General features: G+C 37.8%; 1 protein-coding gene across 1 annotated transcript in view; it reads left to right on the top strand.

Moving 5' to 3' along the window:
• The window catches only part of LOC100434948 (phosphatidylinositol 3,4,5-trisphosphate 3-phosphatase TPTE2-like), a 105,188-nt gene that overhangs the window by 58,789 nt on the left and 20,387 nt on the right, over positions 1 to 26,012 (top strand). Inside the window, exons 15-21 of the mRNA XM_063714751.1 lie at positions 3,218 to 3,278; positions 4,099 to 4,180; positions 4,279 to 4,367; positions 17,969 to 18,030; positions 19,862 to 19,942; positions 23,566 to 23,671; positions 25,588 to 25,679. Coding sequence (XP_063570821.1) covers positions 3,218 to 3,278; positions 4,099 to 4,180; positions 4,279 to 4,367; positions 17,969 to 18,030; positions 19,862 to 19,942; positions 23,566 to 23,671; positions 25,588 to 25,679 — 573 coding nt within the window. The remainder of the gene's footprint in view (positions 1 to 3,217; positions 3,279 to 4,098; positions 4,181 to 4,278; positions 4,368 to 17,968; positions 18,031 to 19,861; positions 19,943 to 23,565; positions 23,672 to 25,587; positions 25,680 to 26,012) is intronic.

The raw sequence follows: 26,012 nt of genomic DNA on the forward strand, positions 1-26,012 counted from the left end.
AGTTCAGCTACCTGGGCAGGCTGGGAATCAGGCCATGAAGCCCTTCAGTGATTGCATGTTCAATGATAACATGTCCTGCACTGGGAGTGTCTCTGTCATATTTGAGAAGCATTTACAAAGTATATTAAATCAAAGTTGTCTAAAAGGGAGAAGATTCAAATCCAGGCATACTTAACTCCTGAGAGGATGCTAAACAGTCATGTGATTCCCCTTTATTCTTAAAAGTGAATAAAGTTGCAGGGTTACATTTTGAACAACAGCAAATAAGCAAAGCAGACATTACAATTTCATAAGTGGTAAATTTGCCAGTGGAGAAATGTCAGATGCTGCCTTGAAGTAGCAAAAACTTTAGAGATGCAGGACCCATAGAGTTAGTGGAGAAACAAGCACTATGGTGGAAGCATCAACAAGTCTGGCCACTGCTACCACCTCATGCAAGTATGGAAGGTATACCTTTGCCTCCAAATCAAGGAATGTACTAAGATAGGCAGAGAGAAGAGTGTGGTAGATTTAGGAAAACCCATAGGTGGAAGTTGTTGCAAGAGGCTTTCAAAGAGGACACAGCATTTTTTTCTACTTTTGCATCACAAGGAAGAGTTTCAGAAATTATAAACTTTGTAAGCCCATGCAAAGGCTGAGCTATTGAGGAAAATCAGGTATATAATTACCTACATTCCTACAATCTTCTTAGCCATCTTTTAATTTCTGTTCTTGGTAGAATTGAATGTGCTTTATTCTGGCTGAAAACAGAAACTGTCCATCTGGTGACAGACTGTGACCAGAAAAATGTAGATTCTTGGCAGAGTTGAAATTTTTTCTAGACTCTTTATGTCCTTTTTCACCTACTTTGGATAAGAGGTATTTGGAGTCTTCGGTAAACTACTTAGACCAGAAAACACAGCAGTAAATCATCTAAATGTTGAGTTGCTCTCTCTCTCTCTCTCTCTCTCTCTCTCTATATATATATATATATGATTATAAAAATGATATATATGTATATCATTTTTTAGACATTGAGAGAACTAGGAAGTGTATTTAGAAAAATCCCTAAAGCTTAACTGTCCAGGTATATTTGTTTTCCCATGAAAAAGCAAATATTGACTGTTTTTCTATATATGTATACTAAGGAAGGCTGCACAAAAATTACCAGTGTGAGATATTTACTTGTTGAGAGAATGAAGGACAGGGATGGGCGCGGTGGCTCACACCTATAATTCCAGCACTTGGGGAGGCTGAGGAGGGTGGATCACCTGAGGTCAGGAGTTCAAAACAGCCTGGCCAGCATGGTGAAACCCTGTCTCTACTAAAAATACAAAAAATTATCCAGGCGTGGTGGCAGGTGCCTGTAATCCCAGCTACTCAGAAGGCTGAGGCAGGAGAATTGCTTGAACCTGGGAGGCAGAGGTTACAGTGAGCTGATATCGCACCATTGCACTCCAAACTGGGCAACAAGAGTGAAACTCCATCTCAAAATAAAACAAAATGAGACAAAATAAAATAAAATATAAAATAAAATGAAGGACAGGACGGTATTCTAATGGTTGCATGATATTTCATTAGTGCTATGATTAACCTCTAATGTTGGACATTTAAGTGTCATTATAATCAATAATACAGCAACAGACATCTTTGCGCATAAGGCTTTTTCTGTATAGATTGCTAGGAGTGAAATTACCTAGCTAAGAGTATGAATATTTTTAGGGTTCTTAATATATATTGCCAAATCCAAGAGCAATTGTATTCTTGTATCAACAATAAATCAAAGTTTTAAATTTCATGCCTTATTTTGCCAGCATTGGATTTTCTCATTAAAAGAGAAAGGGCTAATTGCATGGGTGCAAATGGCATTTCATTGTTGTTTTGACTTCGTTATTGGTGACACTGAATGTTTACCTAGGTTGTTAATCAGTTAGATTTTCTCTTTTACGGATTGTTTATGTCCTTGGCCCATTTATCTATAAGGTGAGTGAGTAATATTTAAGTTGTTGTTAATGAATTATTAATTTATCATACTAGGCGTAGTCCCCATTCAGTCAATTTTTCTGAAAAATCATTTCCCCTGTTATTCATTATAGCATTTTTAAGCAGAAATTTCAGATTTTTATGAAGTCAAACCTGAGCCTATTGATCTTCCATTGATTCAACACCTTTACTTCTTCCTCATCCAAAGAATTGATTAAAATTTGCTTAAATTTCTCATAGGTATTTATAGTTTTTTATGTGATTTCTAAACCCGTATGGATTTTATGTAAGAAATTCCATGAATTCTGAAGTATATAAAACTATTTATCCTTGCCTCCCCCACTATGCAGATTCAGAGTGTTCATCTTTTTGACTTATGATTTCCTCCTAACAGAGATAGCCAATTTAATAAATGGATGACTTTGATATGTTCATTTTATTTTTCTCAGTATTAAGCCAGTAAACATTTCTCTGAGGGTACCATACTAATCAGTTTTAAATTTTGTGTCATTTTTGTTGTTGCACAGAGATATATGCATATGTGTGTGTATGTTTCAGAAAGATATATTTACTAAAAGTTGGATTCATATAGTGGTATTGATTGTATTTTAAATAATAACTACTATTTGTTTTTCATTTTAAAGGTTGTACATATATACATATATATATACACACTTATAGATACACATATATCTTCATTTAAAAAAATAAAGAGAACAAATGAGCCAAAAAAGTCTCCATATTGTTACCAGTTATTTAAAATTTGATATATTTATCTTTTTCTATCACGCATACACACAATCATACTATATACTTTTTGCATTTATTTGTTTACATAGTGCTTAGGTAGACTGTAATATGCAGATCACTCTCTAAAGATGTATCTATTCAGAATTAAATTTAAATAAGAACCAATATAAATTAGATTTAAACAAGAACCACATTAACTGTGAATTGATTTAGAACAAATTACTTAAAGTTAGTTAACCAGCTAATTTACTTATCTGATAGCTTTAAACAGGGTGTATTTACAATAGAGACTCAACTGTGTAGCCAAACACACTTTGTGGACTATTTGAAAAATCACAGTGGATTAGAACTTGAAATTTGCATACCCTCTTATTCCCTGAATCTCCCCTAGAAGATGCTAGTGAGAGACAAATTAATGAAAATAATAACCATTTTAGGTTCCCCCTAGGAAATAGCTTATGTTGGTGCCATGTAAATATGTAAGATATGTGTTTGTCTTTTTTAGGAAGTTGTGCAGTTTCTAGAAAATAAACATCCAAACCACTATCGAGTCTACAATCTATGCAGTATGTACATTACTCTATATTTTGCTACTGTAGATAGAAAACAGATTACTGCATGTAAGAAGATGACTTTGTTTTTTATATTGCATTTAATCATAAGTATTTGGTGGTGGTGAGGAATGAATTTAAAAATCCCCATCTTGGACTGGCCCCATTTAGTAGAAGGAGTTAGCCCAGCAGCACAAAGTACCCTATGAAGGATGTGGCTTTGGCAGGACCAATGAGGCTGGAGTGGAAGCAAACCATTTTAGGGAAGATCTGTTCTAGCGATATTAGGTTTAGGAAAATCTTTCTGTTTTTCCTGCCAGATTGTGTTATGAGGACATAGACAATTTAACAAATGAGTCTTCTGACCCATCAGCAGTGGCATGTGATGAGAGCAGAGCTCTAGATGGGAAAAAAGCAAAAAACTCTGTAGAAAATAGGTTGTTACCCAGCTTAATACTGTGTCTCTCTTGATTTTTTCCTCTACCTGTATACTCAATAGACATGTTCAGGGGGCAAACATTTTGGTCAGCTACATTTGCCTCTTGTGTGGTTTCTAACTACCCTGCAATAATATAATGAATAGTCTGCTAGAAAGTTAAAAATTATACCTATTAAACAAAAATAAGTTGAGTTTAGGTTACATGAGATGGATAAACCACTACCATCCTTATGTTTTTGAAACCCTTGTGTTTATTTTAGAGCAGGAGGAGCAACTTGGAAAGCTCTTTTTGAAGATAGATAAGGAATTCTAATAAGATATGTTAACTTATTCATAACTTCATCATTTATCGTGTTATTCCCTATAGAGATATGACATACCTATTATTTATTTTAGGTGAAACAGCTTATGATCCTAAGCACTTCCATAATAGGGTCGGTAGAATCATGATTGATGATCATAATGTCCCCACTCTACAGTAAGTTCTATGCTAAGCTGACTATCAGAAGAGGGCTAAATATATTGGGCTTGATTTTTTGAAAATATTTTAACTAAAAATCTTCAACTTGAAGTCAGTGAGATGGTGGTTTTCACCAAGAAATTAAATGAGTGGATGGCTCAAGATCTTGAAAACATCACAGCAATTCACTGTAAAGGAGGCAAAGGTAATAACATTTTCCTTTTTATTTCTCCCTTTCTAAAGACATGTAAATATAGATAAAGTACAAGAACAAGATACATATTGTTATTGATATGTATTAATAATTGTTAGCATTTTTAAATATTAGCTCCAAGGCTGCAAGAAGGGAAGGAGAAAGGAAAGAGGAGAGGAGGAAGGGTAGGAGATAGGGAGAGGATAAGGAAGGGAAGAAAGTAGGAAAAAGGAACTAAAGAAGGTTGAGCATATTTTCCCTTGTTTTCCTAGTATTTGGATTTCTTTATTTTTGGTTTGCCAGTTTATATCTCTCAAAATACCAACAGTCTTTAATTTTAGAATGTCAGAGTACTTTTATTTTATTTAAGGCTGATCTTTTTCATTTTTAAATTAACAAATAAAAAATCAATATATTTATGGTGTACAACATGATGTTTTGATATATGTAAACATTGTGAAATGGCTAAATCAAGCTAATTAACATATGCATTACTCCACATATTTTTGTGTGAGAACATTTAAAATCTACTGTCACAGCAATTTTCAAGTATACGTTATTATTAACTATGGTCACTATGTTGTACAATAAATTTCCTGAACTTATTCTTCCTGTCTAACTGAAATTTTGCATCCTTTAATCAACATCTCAGGCTGGGCACAGTGGCTCACATCTGTAATCCCAGCACTTTGGGAGGCTGAGGCAGGTGGATCACATGGTGAAGCCCCATCTCTACTAAAAATACAAAACATTAGCCAGCTGTGGTGGCATGCACCTGTAATCCCAGCTACTCAGGAGGCTGAGGCAGAAGAATTGCTTGAACCTGGGAGGCAGAGGTTGCAGTGAGCCGAGATCACCATTGCACTCCAGCCTGAGCAACAAGAACAAAACTCCATCTAAAAAAATAATAATAATAAAGTAAAAACCAACATCTCCACAATCTCCCCAATTTTGTCCCCCCAGTCCCTGGTAACCACCATTCTACTCTCTGCTTCTATGAATCTGACTTTTTTAGATTCCACAAATAAGTGAGACATGCAGTATTTGTCTTTCTATGCCTGGCTTATTTCACTTAGCGTAATGTTCTCCAGGTTCATCCATATTATCTCGAGTGACAGGATATCCTCTAAGGCTGAACAGTATGCCTTTATTTATATATACCACATATTCTTTATCCATTCATCCACTGATGACATTTAGATTGACTCCATAGCTTGGGTATTACGAATAATGCTGCAGTGAACACGGGAGTGCAGATTTCATTTCCTTTGGATATATACCCAGAAGTGGACTCTCCAAATCATATGGTAGTTCTATTTTTGGTTTTTTGAGGAATCTCAGTGCTGTTTTCCATAATAACTACTAATTTACATTCACACCAACAGTGTACAAGGGGGATCCCTTTTCTCTTCATCCTCACCAACTCTTCTTTCGTCTTTTTGTTAATGACCATCCTAACAGGTGTGAGGATGTCTCTTTGTGGTTTTAATTTGCTTTTCCCTAATGATTAATGATGTTTAGCATTTTTTCATTATACCTCTTGGCCATTTGTGTGTCTTCTGTTGGGAAATATCTTTTCAGGTTCTTTGCCCATTTTCTAGAGAAGTAGCTTGTTCCCTTGCTATTGTGTTGTCTGAGTTCCTTTTTTAAAAAAACTGTTAACCTATTATCGAATGTATGCTTTGTAGATATTTTCTCCCATTCTGTAGGTTGTCTCTTTACCCTATAAATGTTTCCTTTGCTGTGCAAAAGCGTTTTAGTTTGATACAGTATCATTTGCCTACTTTTTCTTTTGTTGCCTGTGCTTTTCAGTCATATCCAAAAATATCTTGGCCCAGACCAATGTCAAGAAGATTTTCACCTATGTTTTCTTCTAGTAGTTTTCCAATTTCAGGTTTCACAGTTAAGCATTTACTTTGAGTTGATTTTTGTATATTGGGTGAGATAGGTTGCAATTTCCTTCTTCTGAAAGTGGATATTCAGTTTCCCCAGTATTGTTTATTGAAGAGATTGTCCTTTCCCCATCTTGCATTCTTGGCACCTTTGTTGAACATCAGCTGAGTATAAATGCATGAATTTATTCTGGGCTTTCTATTCTGTTCCATGGGTCTAGATGTCTGTTTTTGTTCCAGTAATATTTAAGGTTGTTCTTAAACTTTGTGAGAAACTTTTAGAGTAAGGAAGCCAACAGAGATGCTATTTCAAAAATTATACTGGAATTTTTATAGTGTAATGATACGAAGAAGTTGACATTGGTGGAGTTAAAATGGGGAAAAAGCCATTTGTAAATCCAACCAATTTAAGTTCAGTTAGGTTTTCTCTCATTCAGGTTTAGGCTTTAAATAATCATCTAAGCATATTTCACAAATTTTGACAAACACAAATAATTACATTTTTAGTGGGCTCTAAATGAATTTTTATATCAAATTCCAGGAAAACATAACACTGTAAACTGACTTATATAATTCAGTAAAATCAAGTTTTAGTCTTATTGGCTAGTTTCAAGCCCGTTAGTTAATATACAGGTTCTGTGTTTAGCTGTATATTAGTTAATATACAGGTTCTGTGTTTAGCTCTACAGGTTGGAATATTGTATATAAACTGGCAATTTACAATACCGTAGTTAAGTATATAGCGGTTGAATCATTTGAAATTGCCAGTTTTTAACCATCTTTTGCTTTAAAAATGGCCATTTCACATTGCCCAACCTAAAATGTTATTATTCAAGAAGTTAGCATCAGTTTTCTATTAACTAATGCTAATTCCTTGCTTGAAGGAAAACATTCATTTCAAATTTGACTTTTTTCTTTTTTGCTGAGAGGGGGTTTACATTATTCTGTGTTCACATAATATTTTGTTGATTTTGTTAAAGGTTGTTTAGAGGGCTAATATTCAGCTGGTATGTACCAGAGCAGCCTCTTTTTTGTGTGTTCATTCATATTAGTCTTGCTGTCTTCTGGTTGGTTGCTGCCTGCAGGTTACCAGTAGTATCATGATAGTAAAAATAGTTTATATTGATTTATAGGAGTTCTTTAAAGAATCTGAATGCCAATTTTTCTTAGTATTGCAATTATATTCTCCCCACATGTTGCCTTTTAAATTTGATTGTGATTTATTTTGTTGTACAAAAGTTTGTAAATTTTTGTTTTGTTTTGAGACATGATCTCGCTCTGTCACTCAGGCTGGAGTGCAGTGGCACGATCTCGGCTCATTACAGCCTGAACTTCCTGGGGCTCAAGCCCCTCTGAGTAAGTGGGACTACAGGTGAGTGTCACCATGCCTGGCTAATTTTTGTATTTTTTATAGAGACAGGGTCTCACTGTGTTGCCCAGACTGGTCTCGAATTCCTGGACTCAAGTGATCCACCCACCTCAGCTTCCCAAAGTGCTGGGATTACAGGCATGAGCCATCATGCCCGGAGAGAAGTTTGTAATTTTGAATATGGTAAAATTTGTTTATCTATGTGTGTGTATGTATTTCATGCTTTTCTGTCATGTTTATGAAATTCACCCCTACACTGATATAGTAAAGATATTCCACATTTCTTCAAAAATATTCAAGTTCCATTTTTAATATTTGGGTCTTTGATCTAATTGGAAGTTGGGGGAAGTGTTTTTTTCATATAGATAGCCAATTGTCCTAACACCATCAATTGCATGCTATTTTGTTCTCCATTAATTTGTAATCCCTCTCAGTAATATACTAAGTTTCTATAAATATTCAAAACTGTTTCTAAGTTCTCTCTACCACACTTTTGTAATTATTGTAGCTTTATAATATGGTTTGATAAAGACAGAATTGTCTTGCTCTTCTTGGAACGTTATTATTACATTCAATTTTAAAATCATTTTATGAAGTGCCATAATAAAACACTTTTAGGATTTTTATTGGAACTACATTGAATTTATAGATTAACTTGAGAGAACTGACAACTTTGCGATATTGAGTTGTACATGTGAATCATCTTGTTCATTCTTTAATAATATTTTATACTTTTTTTCATCATGTCTTTGCACATCTTTTCAAAACTTCATTCCTACACAAATTGTGACTGAAAATGGAATCTCTTTTTTTCTATTACATTTGGGTTGTTTCCAGTTTTTACTGTGATAAATTATGTTTTTTGTTTTTTGTTTAGAGATGAGGTCTCACTCTGTCACCCAGGCTGGAGTGCAGTGGCATGATCTCAGTTCATTGCAACCTCCGCCTCCTGGGTTCAAGCAATTCTCGCGCCTGAGCCTCCAGAGTAGCTGGGATTACAGGCGTCCACCACCATATCCAGCTAATTTTGTATTTTTAATAGCGATGGGGTTTTGCCATGTTGTGCAGGCTGGTCTCTAACTCCTGACCTCAAGTGATATGCCTGCCTCTGCCTCCCAAAGTGCTGGGATTACAGGCATGAGCCCCCATGCCCAGCCCAATAATACTGCTTTTAAAAATACATGTTTCTTGTTGCACCTGTGGCCACATTTTTGTTGAGTGTATACCTCAGACTAAAATTGTTCTGTCTTAGGGTAATGAATCTTGAACTTTACTTGATAATGTCACCTGTTTTCTAAAACAGTTGTACCAATTTTTACTCCACTGGTATTGTACACTTCAAGCATTCCATATCTTCCCCAATACTTGCAATTCTGAGTATTTTTATTTTTAGCCTTTGGGTGTTTGTGTGATGGCATCTTATGGTGGTGATCATTTGCATTTCTATAATTACTAATAAGATTGAGGAAGTTTTCTTAAGATTATTAAATATTTGGATATCCTTTATGTAAAGTAACTTTTTAATTTTCTTAACCATTTTTCTCCTGGATTATTCATCTTTTTTCTCCTGATTGTAGGAGTTCTTTATGTATTCTGATTTCAATTCTGTTATTGGTCATAAATGTATTAAAGAAAACTTTTCTGCTCTGTGATTTGCCTTTTCTCTCTCTCAGGAGTATCTTTTGGTTAACAGAAGTTCTTAGTTGTCTTACCATCATAGGTATCATGCCTTCCCTTTATAAAGTTTGTGTTTTTGTGTCCTGATTAAGACAATTTTCCTTGAGTTTAAAGGACATTTTACTACTATATTTTCTTCGAGAAGGTTCATTCCTTTTAAAATTGATTTATGTGTGTGGTGTGAGGAAGACATCAGGTTTCATCTTTTTCCATGTATGGCTATCCAGTTATTCCAGCACACTGGTTCAGAAGATTTTCATTTCTTTACTACCCTGAAGAACGTGAATCTGTTTCTGACCTTTCTATTCTGTTCATTGATTTTTCATCTGTGTGCCAATAGCACAACTATCTTACTGTAGCTTTCTAATACGTCCTCATCATCTTTTTCTTTTTCTTCACAATCGTTTGGGTATTTTAGGTCATCTATATTTCCATATAAATTTGGGAATCAACTAGTCAAATTACACACACTGGATAGAAATTTGTTTGGAATTGCATTGAATTTATAGACTGGGGAGAATTGAATCTTTACAATATTGACTCATCCAACCCATGAACAGAGGTATTCTCTCATTTAGTTAGGTCCTCTTCAATTTCTCTTTATAATGCTTTCTCATTTTCTGTATAGAAAGCTTGCATATTTTTGGTGAGATTTATTCTTGGATGTTTTTGTGGTTATTTAAATGATATCCCTTTAAAATGTTTATTTTCTAAATGTTTTTTATTGTTTTAAATGCAGTTCATTTTATTTATTAATCTTGCAATTAGCAACTTTCCTAACTCGCTTTTTTTTTTTTTTTTTTTTTTTTTTTTTTGAGGTAGCGTCTCATTCTGTCACCCAGGCAGGAGTGCAGTGGCATGATCACGGCTCAGTACAGCCTCAACCTCCCTGGGCTCAGGTGATCCTCCTATATCAGCCTCTTGAGTAGCTAGCACTGCAGGCAGGTGCCACCATGCCCAGCTATTTTTTTCATTTTTTTGTAGAGATGGGGTTTCGCTATGTTGTCCAGGTTGGTCTCAAACTCCTGCACTCAAGTGATCTGCCAGCCTCAGCCTCCGCCTCCCAAAGTGCTAGGACTGCAGGCCTGAGCCACCATGCCCAGCCTAAACTCACTTATTAGTTCTACTAATTCATCTATAGATTCTTTTGGATTTTATGGTACATGATTACATCATATGAAAATAATAAATTGTATTTTTTCCATTTCAGTCATTTATCTCCCCTAGCACTGGCTAGAACCTTCAGTACAGTGTAGAATTAGAAGTGGCAATAGCAGCCATCAACATACAGTTCCATTCTCAAAGGAAAAGCTTTCAACATCTCTCCAATTGCTTTATGACTCTGTGTGTGTGTGTGTGTGTGTGTGTGTGTGTGTATTAACTACCATTTATCGATTAAGAAATTCCTTCCTTGGCTGGGCGCCATGGCTTGCACCTGTAATCCCAGTACTTTGGGAGGCCCAGTGGGGGCAGATCACTTGAGGCCAGGAGTTTAAGACCAGCCTAGGCAACATGGTGAAACCCTGTCTCTACTAAAAAATACAAAAATTTGCCAGGTGTGGTGGCACATGCCTGTAATGCCAGCTACTCTGGCTGAGGCACGGGAATCACTTGAACCCAGGAAGCAGAGGTTGCAGTGAGCCAAGATCACACCACTGCTCTCCAGCCTGGATGACAGAGTGAGACTCTGTCTCAAAAAGCGAAACAAAAAAAAAAAAAAAAAGAAAGAAAAAAGAAATTCGTTTAGCTTGCTAAGTGTTTTTTTTTTTTTTAATCATGAATGGATGTTGAATTCTTAAAGATTTTTCTGAATCTTTGAGATGATAATTTTTCTACTTTATCCTATAAATAAATGTGGTTAATTACATTGATTAAGTGGTAAACAAACATATTTCTGGAATAAACGTAATTTAGTTGTGCTGTATTATTTTGTTAAATATTTATTAAATTATTTTATTATTAAATTGCTGGATTCTGTTTGTTAATATTTTGTTTAGGATTTTGAAATTCATGTCATCCAGGCGATTGGTTATAATTTTCCTTTCTCATAGTTTTTTCAAATCTTGGCTTCGTAAAATGAGTTAGATTTCATTTTCTCTGTTTTTAATCTCTGGGTAAATTTATGCATGCTGATTTTTTTCCTTCTTAAGTGTAAAGTGAAATTCACCAGTGAACGCACATTGGCCTAGAGTTTTCTCTGGAGAGAAGTCTTTAAATTATGGCTCAATTCCATATATAGAATGTTTTTATAATTTTATTTCTTTTGCCCATTTTGGTAGATTATAGTTTTCCCAGCATTTGTCCATTTAATCTAACTCTGCAAATGTCTGGACATCAAATTGTTCACAATATCATTTTACCATTTTAATGTCTACAGAGGTGTTCCCTTTTTTATTCCTGACATTGCTTTCTTGGTGCCTTCTCCCCTTTTTTTCTTTTGATTAGTCTCACCAGGGATTTATCAATTTTACTGGTCTTTTAAAAGTACCAAATTTTTGGCCTTATTGGTGGTCTCTATTTTTTATTTATTTTTTATTTCCTCAATTACTATGATATTTAGTATTTTCTTCTGTAGGGTTAATTTTTTCTTTTCCTGACTTCTTGACATGGATAATTCTTAGAGTGTCAACCACTCTCTTTTCTATTTACCATTTAAGGCTACAAGTTTTCCTCTAAGAATTGCTTTAGCTTCATCCCATAAATTTTTATTTGTAGTGTTTTTATTTTACTTAGTTCAAACTATTTTCCAACTTTGTGCTTGTTTTTTTTTTGACCCATGAGTAATGTAGAAGTATACTTCCTTATTTCCAAACATATGAGAATTTTGTATTTATCTTTAAATTTTTGATTTCTGATTATATTGTGTTGTGGACACAGAACATACTATGTATTTTTTTCTTTTTTAGTTATTTGAAATTTGTTTAGACTTGCTTTATGGCCCAGAATTGGTCGATATTGTCAAATGTTTTCTGTACATTTGAAAAGAACATGTATTATGCATTGTTGAGAACAGCGTTCTATGTACATCTATTTTATTTAACTCTTCTATTTTCCTACTGACATTCTGTTTTCATTTGATTGAATTTTAATAATATAATTCTTTCCTTCTCACCCTCTGTCATTACCTTGGAAGTCATATACTCCTTTTCTGTGTTTTTATTAATTACTGTAAATATTTCAACCTGCATCCTTGATTTAGCTATTAATTTTTGTTTATGTTGAGCCTGCATCTAGAAATCTTCCTAAACTCTCTCATTAGATTAAGGAGTTATTCTAAAGATTTACTTACTACACTGACTTTCTACACTGGTTAGGCTCTGCAGTATACTGTTAAATGGAAGCAGTGAAGAGAGGGCATTTTTGTTTAATTCCAGGCTTTAAAGAAAATGCTGTCAATATGATGTCATTAATATGATGTTCCTGGTAGGTATTTTGGTAGATTCTCTTTGTTGAGTTAAGGAAGTTTCCTAGTTGTTGTTAATTTTTGAAGTCACAGGTGCAGGCTGAATTTTAGTGAATGCTTTTTCCTGCATTAATTGAGATAATTGTAAGGTATGTCTTCTTTAATCAATGAATATGGTAAATTGCATTAATATAGATTTCTGATATAGGATGATTCTTGTATTTTTTATTATTTGATTTTAATGGGCAAAAGACTTTTTTTTCTTTTTGAGCTTAGATTTTTGGTATAACTTAACTTTTAGATTTGGAAGTACATATGCAGGTTTATTGGTAATATTGTGTGATGCTGAGGTTTGGGGTGTGATTGATTGCATCACCCAGGTACTGAGCACAGGACCCAATAGTTAGTTTTTCACCCTGTGCCCTTTTCTGCTGTGCCCCCTCTAGAACTCCCCAGGGTCCATTATTGCCACCTTGGTGTCCATGAGCACCCATTGTTTAGCTTTCACTTATGAGTGACAACATATGGTATTTGGTTTTTTATTCCTGCATTAATTTGCTCAGGATAATGACTTCCAGCTGCATCCATGATGCTGCAAAGGAAATGATTTCTTTTTTTTTTTTTTTTTTTGAGATGGAGTTTCACTCTTCTTGCCCAGGCTGGAGTGCAATGGCGCAATCTTGGCTCACTGCAACCTCCACCTCCCAGATTCAAGTGATTCTCCTGCCTCAGCCTCCCAAGTAGCTGGGATTACAAGCACCTGCCACCACGCCCAGCTAATTTTTGTATTTTTAGTAGAGATGGGGTTTCACTAAGTTGGCCAGGCTGCTCTCGAACTCCTAACCTCAGGTGATCTACCCACCTCAGCCTCCCAAAGTGCTGGGACTACAGGCATGAGCCACCACGCCCAGCATGTTTTTTTGTTTGTTTGTTTGTTTTTTGAGATGGAGTCTTGCTCTGTCACCCATGCTGGAATGCAGTGGTGCAATCTCGGTCACTGCAACCTCTGCCTCCTGGGTTCAAGCAATTCTCCTGCCTCAGCCTTCTGAGTCACTGGGATTACAGGTATGTGCCACCACGCCTGGCTAATTTTTGTATTTTTAGTAAAGACGGAGTTTCAGTATGTTGGCCAGGCTAGTCTTGAACTCCTGACCTCAACTGATCTGCCTGCCTTGGCCTCCCAAAGTGCTGGGATTACAGATGTGAGCCACTGCACCTGGCCCATGGCTCTATTTTGAAATATGTTCCTTTGATTCCTAGTTTCTTGAGTGTTTTTTTTAATCAAGAAAGATGTTGAATTTTATCAAAAGCTTTTTTTTCTGCATCTATTGAGATGATCATGTGGTTTCTGTTTAATTCTGTTTGTGTGGTGAATCACATTTATTGGTTTGCATGTGCTGAACCTTGTATCCTTGGAATGAAGCTTACTTGATCATGAACTTTTTGACATGCTGTTGGATTTGGTTTGCCAGTATTTTGTTAAGGATTTTTGTGGCTGTCTTCATCGTTGAGATTACCCTTTAGTTTTCTTTTTTTTACTGTGTCTTCGCCAGGTTTTGGTTTCAGGGTGATGCAGGATTCATGCAATGAATTAGGGAAGAGTCCCTCCTCAATTTTTTGGAATAGTTTCAGTAGAACTGGTACCAGTTCTTCTTTGTATAGTAGATAGAATTCAGCTATGAATACATCTGATCTGGGCTTTTTTGGTTCATAGGTGTTTTATTTTTCTTTTTTTTCGAGATGGAGTCTTACTCTGTTGTCCAGGCTGGAGTGCAGTGGCATGATCTTGGCTCACTGCAACCTCCACCTCCTGGGTTCAAGCAATTCTCCTGCCTCAGCCTCCCGAGTAGCTAGGATTACAGGCACCTGCCACCACACCTGGCTAATTTTTGTATTTTTAGTAGCAACGGGTTTTCACCATATTGGCCAGGCTGGTCTCAAACTCCTGACCTTGTGATCTGCCCATCTGCCTCAGCTTCCCAAAATGCTGGGAGTTCTTTAGGTTTCTATTAGGTCCAATTGGTCAAGTGTTGAATTTAAGTCCAGAATTTCTGTGTTAGTTTTCAGTCTTTATGATCTGTGTAATGTTATCAGTGGGGTGTTGAAGTCCCCTGACTATTGTTGTGTGGCTGTCTTTTCATAGGTCTAGAAGTATCTGTTTTATTAACCTGGGTGAGCCAATGTTGGGTACATATATATTTAGGATAGTTAAGGCTTCTTGTTGAATTGAACTCCATATCATTATGTAATGCTCTTCTTTGTCCTTTTTTGCTATTGTTGGTTTAAAGCCTTTTTTTATCTGTTTTAGGAATAGTGACTCCTGATCTTTTTTGTGTTTTCTCTGTGTGATAGATCTTTCTTCAACCCTTTACGTTGAACCTATTGGTATTGTTACATGTGAGATGGGTCTCTTGAAGACAGCAGACAGATGGGTTTTGTTTTTTTAATCCAACTTGCCACTCTGTGACTTTTCTTTCTTTCTTTCTTTTTTTTTTTTTTTTTTTTTTTCAGAATCTCGCTCTGTCATCAGGCTAAAGTGCAGTGGCATGATATTGGCTCACTGCAACCTCTGACTCCCGGGTTCAAGTGATTCTCCTGCCTCAGCCTCCTGAGTAGCTGGGATTATAGGCATGTGCCATTACGCCTGGCTAATTTTTATATTTTTAGTAAAGACAGGGTTTTACCACATCGGGCAGGATGGTCTCGATCTCCTGACCTCGTGATCTGCCCGCCTTGGCCTCCCAAAGTGCTGGGATTACAGGAATAGCCACCGCACCCAGCCCACTCTGTGACTTTTAAGTGGTGTGTTTACATTCAAGGTTACTATTGACATGTGAGCTTTTCACCCTATCATGAAATTGTTAGCTGGTTTTTTTGTACTTTCTATTGTGTGGTTGTTTTATAGGGTCTGTGAGCGGTGTACTTCAGTGTGTTTTTATGATAGCAGGTATCATTCTTTCATTTCCACGTTTAGAACTCCCTTAGGCATCTCTTGTAAGACTGGTCTAGTGGTAATGAACTCTCTTGGCATTTGCTTCTCTAGAAAAATGTTTTTATTTCTCCTTCACTCATGAAGCTTAGTTTGGCAGGATGTGAATCTCTTGATTATAATTTATTTTAAGAATTCTGAAAATAGATCCCTCAATCTCTCCTGGCTTGTAAGGTTTCTGCTGAGAAGTCTGCTGTTATCCTGATGGGGCTACCTTTGTATGTGATCTGGCCTTTTTCTCCAGTGCCTTTAGGGCTTTTTCTTTGACAGTGACCTTGGACAGTCTGGTGAGTTTATGCCTTGGTAATGCTCATTTTTTATAGTATCTCACAGGCACTGTCTGGCTTTACTGTACTTAGATGTCTGTCTAGCAAGATTCAAGAAATTTTCTTGAATTATTCCATCAACTATGTTTTCCAGGTTGTTTTCTTTTTCTCTTTCTCTCTAGGGCATGCCAGTAATTCCTAGGTTTGATCACTTTACATAATCTCATATTTCTGACTTTCTTCACTTTTAAAAAATCTTTTTTCTTTATTTTTGTCTGACTGGATTAGTTCAAAAGACCAGTCTTCAAGCTCTGAAATTATGTTTTCTGCTTTGTCCAGTCTATTGGATAAAGCTTTCAGTTGTATTTTGAAATTCCTTAAGTGAGTTTTTTTAATTCTAGAAGTTCTGATTGATTTCCTATTAAGATGTTTATCTCTTCCTTCATTTCCCAGATTGATGTAGAAGTTTCTTTTTGTTGATTTCAACCTTGAATCTCATTGAGCTTCCTCACAACCCAAGCTTTGAATTGCTTATTGTCATTTCTGAGTTTTCATTTGGGTAGGAAGCATTGCCAGAGAGCTAGTGTGATCCTTTGGTAGTGTCACTACATTCAGATTTCTCATGGTGCCAGAATTCTTGCTTGGGTCCTTCTCATCTGGAGATGCTAGCACTTCTAATTTGTGTAATTATTTTTGTTTGAGTAGGATTTTTCTTTTTCTTTCCTTTCCTATAATATTATTGTTTTTTTTTCTTCTTTCCCTTTCCCTGCTCCCTAGGGGGTGTGACTGTAGAGCATGCTGGGTAGGGTCTTTTGGCTTTGCTTCTGTAGCCCCATGCACTTCCGTCGGCAGGTTTTATATTGGGTGTGTGGTTTGACCGACAAGCCAGTAGATGGCGCCATGGGTAAGAGCTGGCTGTTGGCAGTGCCGCTGGCTATGTACTTGATCCTTGTCTATTGGGAGGAGCTCTCTGTTTCCCCAGGCAATGGGCTGATTTCCTGAGTACACATTAATCTGAGCTCCCTCAGCCCTAGGGGTAGGGGGATTGGGGGCACAAGATGGGTGGGGCCAGATAGGGAAGATTTCCCCAGTGTTGTCCTGCTCCCAGTCCAAGTTTGGGAAAATGCCGGCAGCGTTTCCCTGTGTCGTTCCCCCACAAAGTCTCCAAGTCTCTCCTCAAATGAGCTCCAAGGCTTGGGAGAAACAATCTCTTCCTCTGCCCGGGTTGCGTGGATCTCCAGTGGAAAGGTGAGACAGAGGGATGCTGTCTGCCTCTCCCACATACTGAGGCTTCACTCACTTTTATCAGTCGAATGCTGTCCTGAGGGCTGCTTGCCTGCATTGTCCTCCCCAGGATCTGGGATGTCCTTCGTAATTCCGGGGAATTGCCATTTTCTTTCTTGAATTAAAGCCCACAGAGTTGGTCTTTATGTACTTGCTTGCTATTTCCAAATGACTGAGGCATGCTAAAAGCCTGTAATCTGCCACCTTGGAAAAAACATCCTTGCATCCTTAAGCAAAATGGCACTTGGTGTTGATACATGGTGTTTCTACATTGCTGAATTCACTTTGAAAATATATGTATATTTTTAAATCTACATTTATATGTGAGACTGGTGTAAAATTATCTTTTCTTCTACTATATTTGTGCAATTTTGGAATCAGTTATATTAATCTACTAAATGAGTTGGGAATTTTTCTTTTTTCTATTATCCAAAAAAATTATAAAAGACATAATTGTTGCTTTCTTACAGATTTAGTAAAAACCTCATCGTGTCCTTTTGTGGAGAGATGGTGAGAGATATTTTTACTGTAAATGTAATTTGCGTAGTTTTCACCTGTGAGGCGGAGGTTGCAATGAGCCAAGATTGTGCCACTGCACTCCAGCCTGCGTGACACAGCAAGACCCTGTCTCAAAAAAAAGAAAGAAAATCAACTTAAAATGCACTCCTTGAATATTTCTGAGTGTATTTTTATACCACGTATGTTCCTTGAACTAACTTCTTTTCTTTTCTAGGAAGAACCGGAACTATGGTTTACGCCTGCCTTGTTGCCTCTGAAATATTTTTAACTGCAGAGGTATGAAAGATGTTCTACAAACTTTGTCTTATGATGATTGAGTTTGCTAGTTCTGAAACATCACTGGTAGGACATTAAGATGATTATTTTAGTCATGGTGCTTAGTAAAATTATAATTAGAGAAGCAGTTTTTAGAAAGTCTGTTTTTGATACTTTCTTGTTTAACGTGCACTAGTTAGTAGCTGACTTCAGAATCTCTTTGGGCCAGGACTAGAGTGAGGTCAATGAGGTGCAAAATTTAAGGGAATGCTAAAAATTGTAATGATTAAAATAAATAATTTTAATGCAATATTTTAATAAAAATTAATGCAAAAAATCTATGATGTATACAATAGCAACATTTTAAATAAAGACAAGACCTGATGGGGCAGGATTAAGGTGAGGGGAGTAAAGCTAACAATTTCATGATAGGGTGAAAAGCTCACCTTTTACACAGAAAAAAACATTCAGTAATCAAGATGCTTCCCTCACTTCACCTGGCCCTGCTCTTACTCCTGCCGGTACCATGACTTCTTCCTTCCTCGTGAGAATAGTATCAAGCTTAATTAGATAAATTCTCCAAAGAGCCTTGCCCATCCTCACAACTCTTAGGTAGATAAAAAGCAACATTTCGCAACTCAAAACAAAGCCTCTCCTGAATGTAAATATCTTTGCTTAGTCAATACATGTGGAGTCTGTGACCTCTAGAAATTTCTGATAAGACGAGGTGGGCTGTTTCCACTTAAAGCAGAGTTCTCAGTCATTTTTCTTTCTGCCATTTTCTTGCTGAGATGCTACCATTTCCAGCAGCTGTGCTGGAGTTGTTTGGCCTGCAGTCTAGGTAAGAGGTGGTGGTTGTGCACAGTGCCCAAACTCCAATTCCACCACCTTTGCTTTCTCTCATTTGAGATACACAGATTTTGAAAATGGGTGTTCTAGGATGGTGTTTTTCAAGCTATGGATCATGATTTATCAGTGAGTTTTAAAGTTACTGGGTTGTAACTGACATCTTTTAAAAATAAAATGGAATAGAGCAGAATAGAAAATATCAAAAGGCTTAAATATTGGGGGGGGTGTGTGTGTGTGTGTGTGTGTGTGTGTGTGTGTGTGTGTGTGTGTGTGTCTCCTAGGTTTATTAATGTGGATTGCAGCTTAAAAAACAAAAGGTTTGAAAGTCATTGACAGCCATTGATCCAGAGCCCTAGACTGAGATCCAGGGACCTGTATTCCAGGCCTGTGCTGCTTCTAAGTGGCTGCAGCATCTCCATGGCAGATTGCTTGGCTTTCTTTTGGTCTCAGTGTTGTCATTTGTCATATGGAAAGAAGGGTTGGACCAAATGCTTTTTAAGGTCTTTCCAGCTCTAAAATTTTATGAGTGTATGAATCCTTGAATGAGAGAAGTCCTAATTTTGTTATTTTCGGTAGCCTCTGCCCAAAGATCACTCGGCTGGGCACGGGTGGCTCACGCCTGTAATCCCAGCACTTTGGGAGGCTGAGGCAGGCGGATCATGAGGTCAGGAGTTTGAGAGCAGCCTGGCCAACATGGTGAAACCCCTATCTCTACTAAAAATACAAAAAATAGCTGGGCGTGGTGGTACACACCTGTAGTCCTAGCTACTCAGAAGGCTGAGGCAGCAGAATCATTTGAACCCAGGAGGCAGAGGTTGCAGTGACTTAGATCCTGCCACTGTACTCCAGTCTGGGTTACAGAGCAAGACTCTACCAAAAAACAAACAAACAAACAAAATCACTGACTTTAGGAAAGAAGGTGGGTGTAGAAACACTAAAGTACCTAATGTAGGAAAGGAAAGAGTGCAGATGAACCATGGTTGGATTGTACCCTTTTTTGTAGGAAAGCCTGTATTATTTTGGAGAAAGGCGAACAGATAAAACCCACAGCAGTAAATTTCAGGAACTAGAAACTCCTTCTCAGGTAAGTTTTCTTTTTTAAAATGGGAGTTTTTTTAGGGGAGTGGGTTCAGATTGCCACCTGTTATTTGGTTTCATTTTACACTCTTCTCCTTTGGTGATCAGGCAGCAGCAGTTGGGTGCCCTGCAACAGGCCTTGGTCCCTCCGTGAGTCTGAGGGTCACGCTTCAGTTGCTGCCCACATGCTGGGGACTCTGGCTTCTCCTCAGAGAATCCTGCTTTCTATTCTATACTGGTTATTGTTTATGGAGCTCAGGAGTTGATTATTTTCCCGAAGTAGGAAGGTCCAGTACCCAAGGCTTCAGGACCCTGAAGTGTATCTGAAATCACCACCCTTTGATTTCAAAGTAAAAAAGATCCAAGTCTTTCACAAACCCTCACTAGGGCAATTCAGCCCTTACAGAACATCACAAAGAACTGTTTTTTGGATGACTCCTGGTGTGTGTGTGTGTGTGTGTGTGTGTGTGTCTTTTCTGTGTGTTGTGGGGGAGGTGTATTTTAAAAGAGAAAATAAAAGGGGAAATAAACTTTTCAAAACCCCTTCTGCATACCAGACAGTATTACACTTTTACATATCTCATTTAATACCCATAACACCTATATGAAATATACACTGTTACTCTCTTTTTTCTTTTAGAAACATTTTGTTATGGAAAATTTGAATCATATACAAAAGTCCAGAGAATCATACAATATATCCTCGTATAGTCATCACATTGCTACAGCAGCCATTTCAGCCAGCAGCCAGCCACATTTCATCCATTCTTTTCCCACTCCACTCACACCCCCCAACCCCACTCTCCACTCTTGCTTTCCCTAAATCTGAGTTATTGTAAAGGAAATTTCAGTCGTCAGATCATTTTATCCCACAGCATTTTAGTATGACATTTAAGTACTCTTAAAACAGCAACAAAAAACCTTAATACTTTCTATCATATCTAAAAATATTATACCTTAAAAATCCTTCATATCAAATTTGTAGTCCATGTTTGTTTCCAAAATTGTCTTAAAATCTTTGAAAATTTAGTTTGTTTAATCAGAATTCAAACAAAGTCCACACATTTCATTTGGTTACTGTGTCTCCTAAGTCTCTTTTAAGAATCTAAGTTCATAGATTTCTCACCATTTTTTATTACTTGTAATTTGTTTATTGCAGAAACCAGGATGTTTATCCTATAGCATTTACAACATTCTAGACTTTGCTGAACTATTCTAAGAGTTCTATATTCACTATCTCATTTAATATTCTCGGTAACTCTATGAGTAGGCACTACTATGATTCTCATCTTATAAATTAGAAAATTGAGGTTCAGAGAAAGTAACTTTTGAACCAAGGACTGAAATCTAGATGTCAGTCTCTGAAGCCCTTGCTGTGCACAGCTTCTCATTTATATTGCCTTTTTTATATTGCTCCTGAAACCGAAGTGAGAGCAGGTTGGGAATTCCTAAATGGATTTGGATGTGGCTGTAAATGAGTTTTTCTTTAAGTGGTGGGAGCTGAGTGAGTACTCTTGGCCCCGTTAGAAGAACACTCTAACTACTGGCCCTAAACCTTTAGTTTGGGCCAGAAGAACTCAGCCTTATCCACTGATACTTTTCTCCCACACCCAAGCACAAAACAAAACAAAGCAAAACAAAATAAAGATAGTCATAGACCCTAAGCTAAAAGTGATAGGTGAATTTACTGAAGTGCAGCCCTAATCATGCCATTTCCATGCTCAAAATCCATACTGTGTCCCCACTGCCAATGGCAAGAAACTAAACATTTCAACCTGGCACTCAAGAGCCACACTTTGACTTTTCCAACCTTCTCTTCCGCTATGTGCATGCACACATCCCATACTCCAACACATTTAGACTGTGTGCCCTTTCCCAGCCTATGGACACTTGATACCCTCATGCCATTGCTCATTCCCCTTTTCCTAGAATCCCTTTCCCTTCTCAGCCTGAAGTAGTCTCTTGCTTTTTCAATTCTTGGAGCCCTTTGTGTTTCTTTTAGGGACTGTGTCACTGCATCATTCTCTAGTTATTTGAAGTGGTGACTTCTGTATCCCCTTTAAAGGCAAAGCCCATGGCTTACCCATCTTTCCACCCTTTTCTCATAATATCTTTTTGTTTGTAGTGAGTGCCTCCTATGTGTTGGTTATATTAATTTCTACTACAAATCCATGTTGTTTTAAGTTGTAGGAGAAGGAAGCGTGGGAGCACAAGCAGCTTGAGGGCCCTGGTGGTTTACAGCCCTTAGGGAAAGGTGGAGAATCTAGTGGCAGAAGCTAAGGGAATGCTAGATGGAGCTCCTTCAACAACTCTCCCCACACGTCTCCTCATCCCCATTTCTTCTGCAGTCGTGCATAGTTTCCCTAATTTTAGTCCAGAACTAGCACACCAAAGGCTGCAACTGAATCTCTTCTGATTCACTGAAAAAGCAACAAAGGGACTCAGCTGCACGTTTGAGAGCTGTGTTGGCAAGACCTCAGGACAGAGTGCCCTCTGTGTCTGGTGGTGATTCTCAGACACCATCACATTCTGATCCTGCATTGTGGGCCATTCTACTGACTACATCTACTCCTAAGTTAAGGACTTTCATGAGCCTGTCTCATGACTGGCCCTTTCTAAAGGGAAGTATGGCAGTTAGTTACTTTAATGAGCATTTCCCAATGGGTAAGGAACAGTCTGTGAACCTGTGAGTTTTGTTTTGTTTTTAATTTTTGAGACAGAGTCTCGCTCTGTCGCCCAGACTAGAGTGCAATGGTGCAATCTCAGCTCACTGCAACCTCGACCTCTTGGGTTCAAGCGATTCTCCTGCCTCAGCCTCCCGAGTGACTGGGATTATAGGTGCTCATCAGCACGCATGGCCTATTTTTGTACTTTTAGTAGAAACAGGGTTTCACCCTGTTGGCGAGGCTGGTCTCAAACTCCTGACGCCTGGTGATCTGCCCACCTCGGCCTCCCAAAGTGCTGGGATTATAGGCGGGAGCCACCATGATGGCCAACTTTTGAATTCTGAACCAGTTGATTGAGTACCAGAGCTCTTCAATACCTTGAAGAAAGATTCAGGGGACAGCCGTTGTGAACAGCTTGCCCCAGGGAAAGGACAAGGCTAAGAGAATTCCAGGGCTTCCTTGAGAAAACAGAATTGAGGAAATGCAAAGTGAAGAAATTCTAGCTGTCAGGAACAAGAGAAGAATGACGGGAAACCTGCTACTGAGGTTTGGAGATATTCCTCTGGAGTTTTCACTTATACCATTCCCCAGGAAGCTGCTCTTCACCAAACCACAAGCCTTCCTCTAACTCAATCACAACTAAGCTTCTATCTGGACACTGATGATGCTGTAACCGTTTTGTTGTGCTTCTGATTAGTTGCCCTCTCAACCATAAGCAGCCTATAAACAGGGCCTGGCTCCATCCTTGTTACTTCCCCATTGCACTGAATTCAGTATTTTTCCCTCAAGGTACATAGTTGTGGGGCAGCATCCCTAAAAATGTCTAGTTATATAATGGCATCCAGTAAATGTTTTCTTAATTACTTACCTCCATTAACAAGCATTATGCAACAAAAAAAATAAAAGGAATGCTGACTTTAGACTTTTCATCTCCACTTAAAGGAAGATTTCTGTTGCTTTTCAGAATAGATATGTTGGATATTTTGCACAAGTGAAACATCTCTACAACTGGAATCTCCCTCCAAGACGGATACTCTTTATTAAAAGATTCATTATTTATTCGATTCGTGGTAAGTGCTTTATGCATAATTGAAGAATTGGGCAGGAGGGCCAATGTCCCCACTCTGGGAGAGTTTTGCTCATAGTTATATATGCAAATGAGCCTAACTCATACCTGTCTTTTTACATATCCTCACACAGGAACTCCTCCTCACGTATGTCCCTCCTCCTGCAGTTGCCCATGGATTGCCAGCCCTTCGATGTTCTTCACTTTTTCTTTTCCATCACCAATTTGGGGGACTTCATCCCTTTCCCATCTCTCCTGTTCTCATTGCTCCTCTGGTCTCAACCCAGGGTGGACTTTTCCAGGCAGAGGGAGCCTCTGATGAGGGAGGAGGAGGACCCATGTGCCCTCAAGCCTGCTTATTTCTCAGAACCACCTCTAGTTCAGAGTTTGCCTTGGTGGAGGTGTCTCCGTATCGTATCATTTTCTCACCTTCTTTTAGAGGCATATTTTTTTCTCATCACCCTGCGCTCTCCCTTTCCCCTCTCTCCTCCATCTGTAACCCTCTCACTCCCAGCTTACACTCAGGGGAGGCGGGAAAGCAGGATGTGTCTGTGTGGAAGGGATGGGGCCTCACCACTCCCACTGCCGGAGAGGTAGCAGGGAGGCGATGCTTCGGAACCCCTAAAGCAAACCTCTTCTAGCAGCCAGCTTGTGGACCTGAGATGGTGCCAGTGCTGGGTGCTCTAGGTGCCATGGGGCCAGGATGCTGGTGTCCACACAGACAGCCTGGTATTTTTAGCCTTCTGAGTTTAGTTCTACATTTCACTGATTTCTGGCAGACATCAATAGAAAGTTCTGCACCTGGAATGGGAAAGAGGGAACTGAGGCAAGAAACTGTGATTTCTAATGACAAATGAATATCATGGTGTTAGTGAAAACAAAATTAAATGAAAAGAAAACAAACAGCATATGAGATGAGCAATCAAAGATAATTAATACATTAGTTTATTAAAATATCTGTTTTAATTTTCTACCTTTAGTTTTGTACATATTTGAATTAAAATTAATGTAGAGTTGAGAGAAAAGCAATAAATTAATTGGTTGAGAAACCAAGTCTTTGAGGAAATGCTAAGGGAAGTGGGTCATTTGAATTGAAAAAAAGGAACAAAAGAGCCTTTGTCTATAAATATATACTGAACACCACGGGAATTTTTGGATATAACTATCCTATATTTTTATAGAGTTTGCATCAGGAACTGGCCTTAAAGTAGGGCCCAAGTAGTTAAACTACAGTATTTATTATTAAGAATCATTATGATTAGAAGTCTGAAGAAAGCAACATATTAGCAAGAAAGGTTGCAAGTCACCTTCCCTGAATTTTCTTTTTCTTTCTTTTTTTTTTTTTGGAGACACAGTCTTGTTCTGTCGCCCAGGCTGGAGTGCAGTAGTGTGATCTCAGCTCACTGCAACTTCCGCCTCCCGGGTTCAAGCAATTCTCCTGTCTCAGCCTCCTGAGTAGCTAGGATTACAGGTATGTGCCACCATGCCTGGCTAATTTTTGTATTTTTAGTAGAGATGTGGTTTCACCATCTTGGCCAGGCTGGTTTAGAATTCTGAACCTCAAGTAATCCTCTGCCCACCTCAGTCTCCCAAAGTGCTAGGATTACAGACGTGAGCCACCATGCCCGGCCTACCTTCCCTAAATATTTTTTCTGGAAAGATAAAGTGATGGGATTCTAAGTCTTTGAAGCCAAACTATATATATATTTTTTCACTTCTCTAGTCTTATAAAATCTGCTTTAGGAGACAGAACTAGGCTTGAGGCCTTGTCTTTCAAAGACAAAATCCGTGCAAGACCAAATAAGTAACTATTGATACATTGTTAGCTTGGATAATTTTTTCTCTTTTTAATCCATGATGTTAATTGGTGAGACATATTGATGTTCATGCTAACCAACCTAACTTTTTTATTTCATTTAGGTGTTGGAACAGGTGATGTATGTGATCTAAAATTCCAAATAGTAATGGAGAAGAAGGTTGTCTTTTCCGGTACTTCATTAGGAAATTGTTCGGTAAGAGAAAACATGTGAATTGAAAAACTCTGATGTTTGTTTTAAGGCTGAATGTCAAACCAGCAATGTTCACCTCCCTAAACTATGACTCACCATAAAGAGATTCCATAACGCTTTCTGGTTACCATCCAACTTGGTGTCACTGGGTTTGGATGCAAACCAGAGATAAATTAACCTGTTTGTTCAAAACAGTTTTTTCAGGGTGCTTTCCAGAATGTATTTCTGGTCAGTGTTGCTTTGCCTTTCACACTTCCACAAACACTGAGCATGTTCCCAGGAATGTATTAAGGATTTTAATTTACATATCTGGTCATTTTTAGGCATATTCTCTTC

The sequence above is a fragment of the Pongo abelii genome, chromosome 14, assembly GCF_028885655.2.
Source record: "Pongo abelii isolate AG06213 chromosome 14, NHGRI_mPonAbe1-v2.0_pri, whole genome shotgun sequence".
In the NCBI taxonomy this organism is placed as follows: domain Eukaryota; kingdom Metazoa; phylum Chordata; class Mammalia; order Primates; family Hominidae; genus Pongo; species Pongo abelii.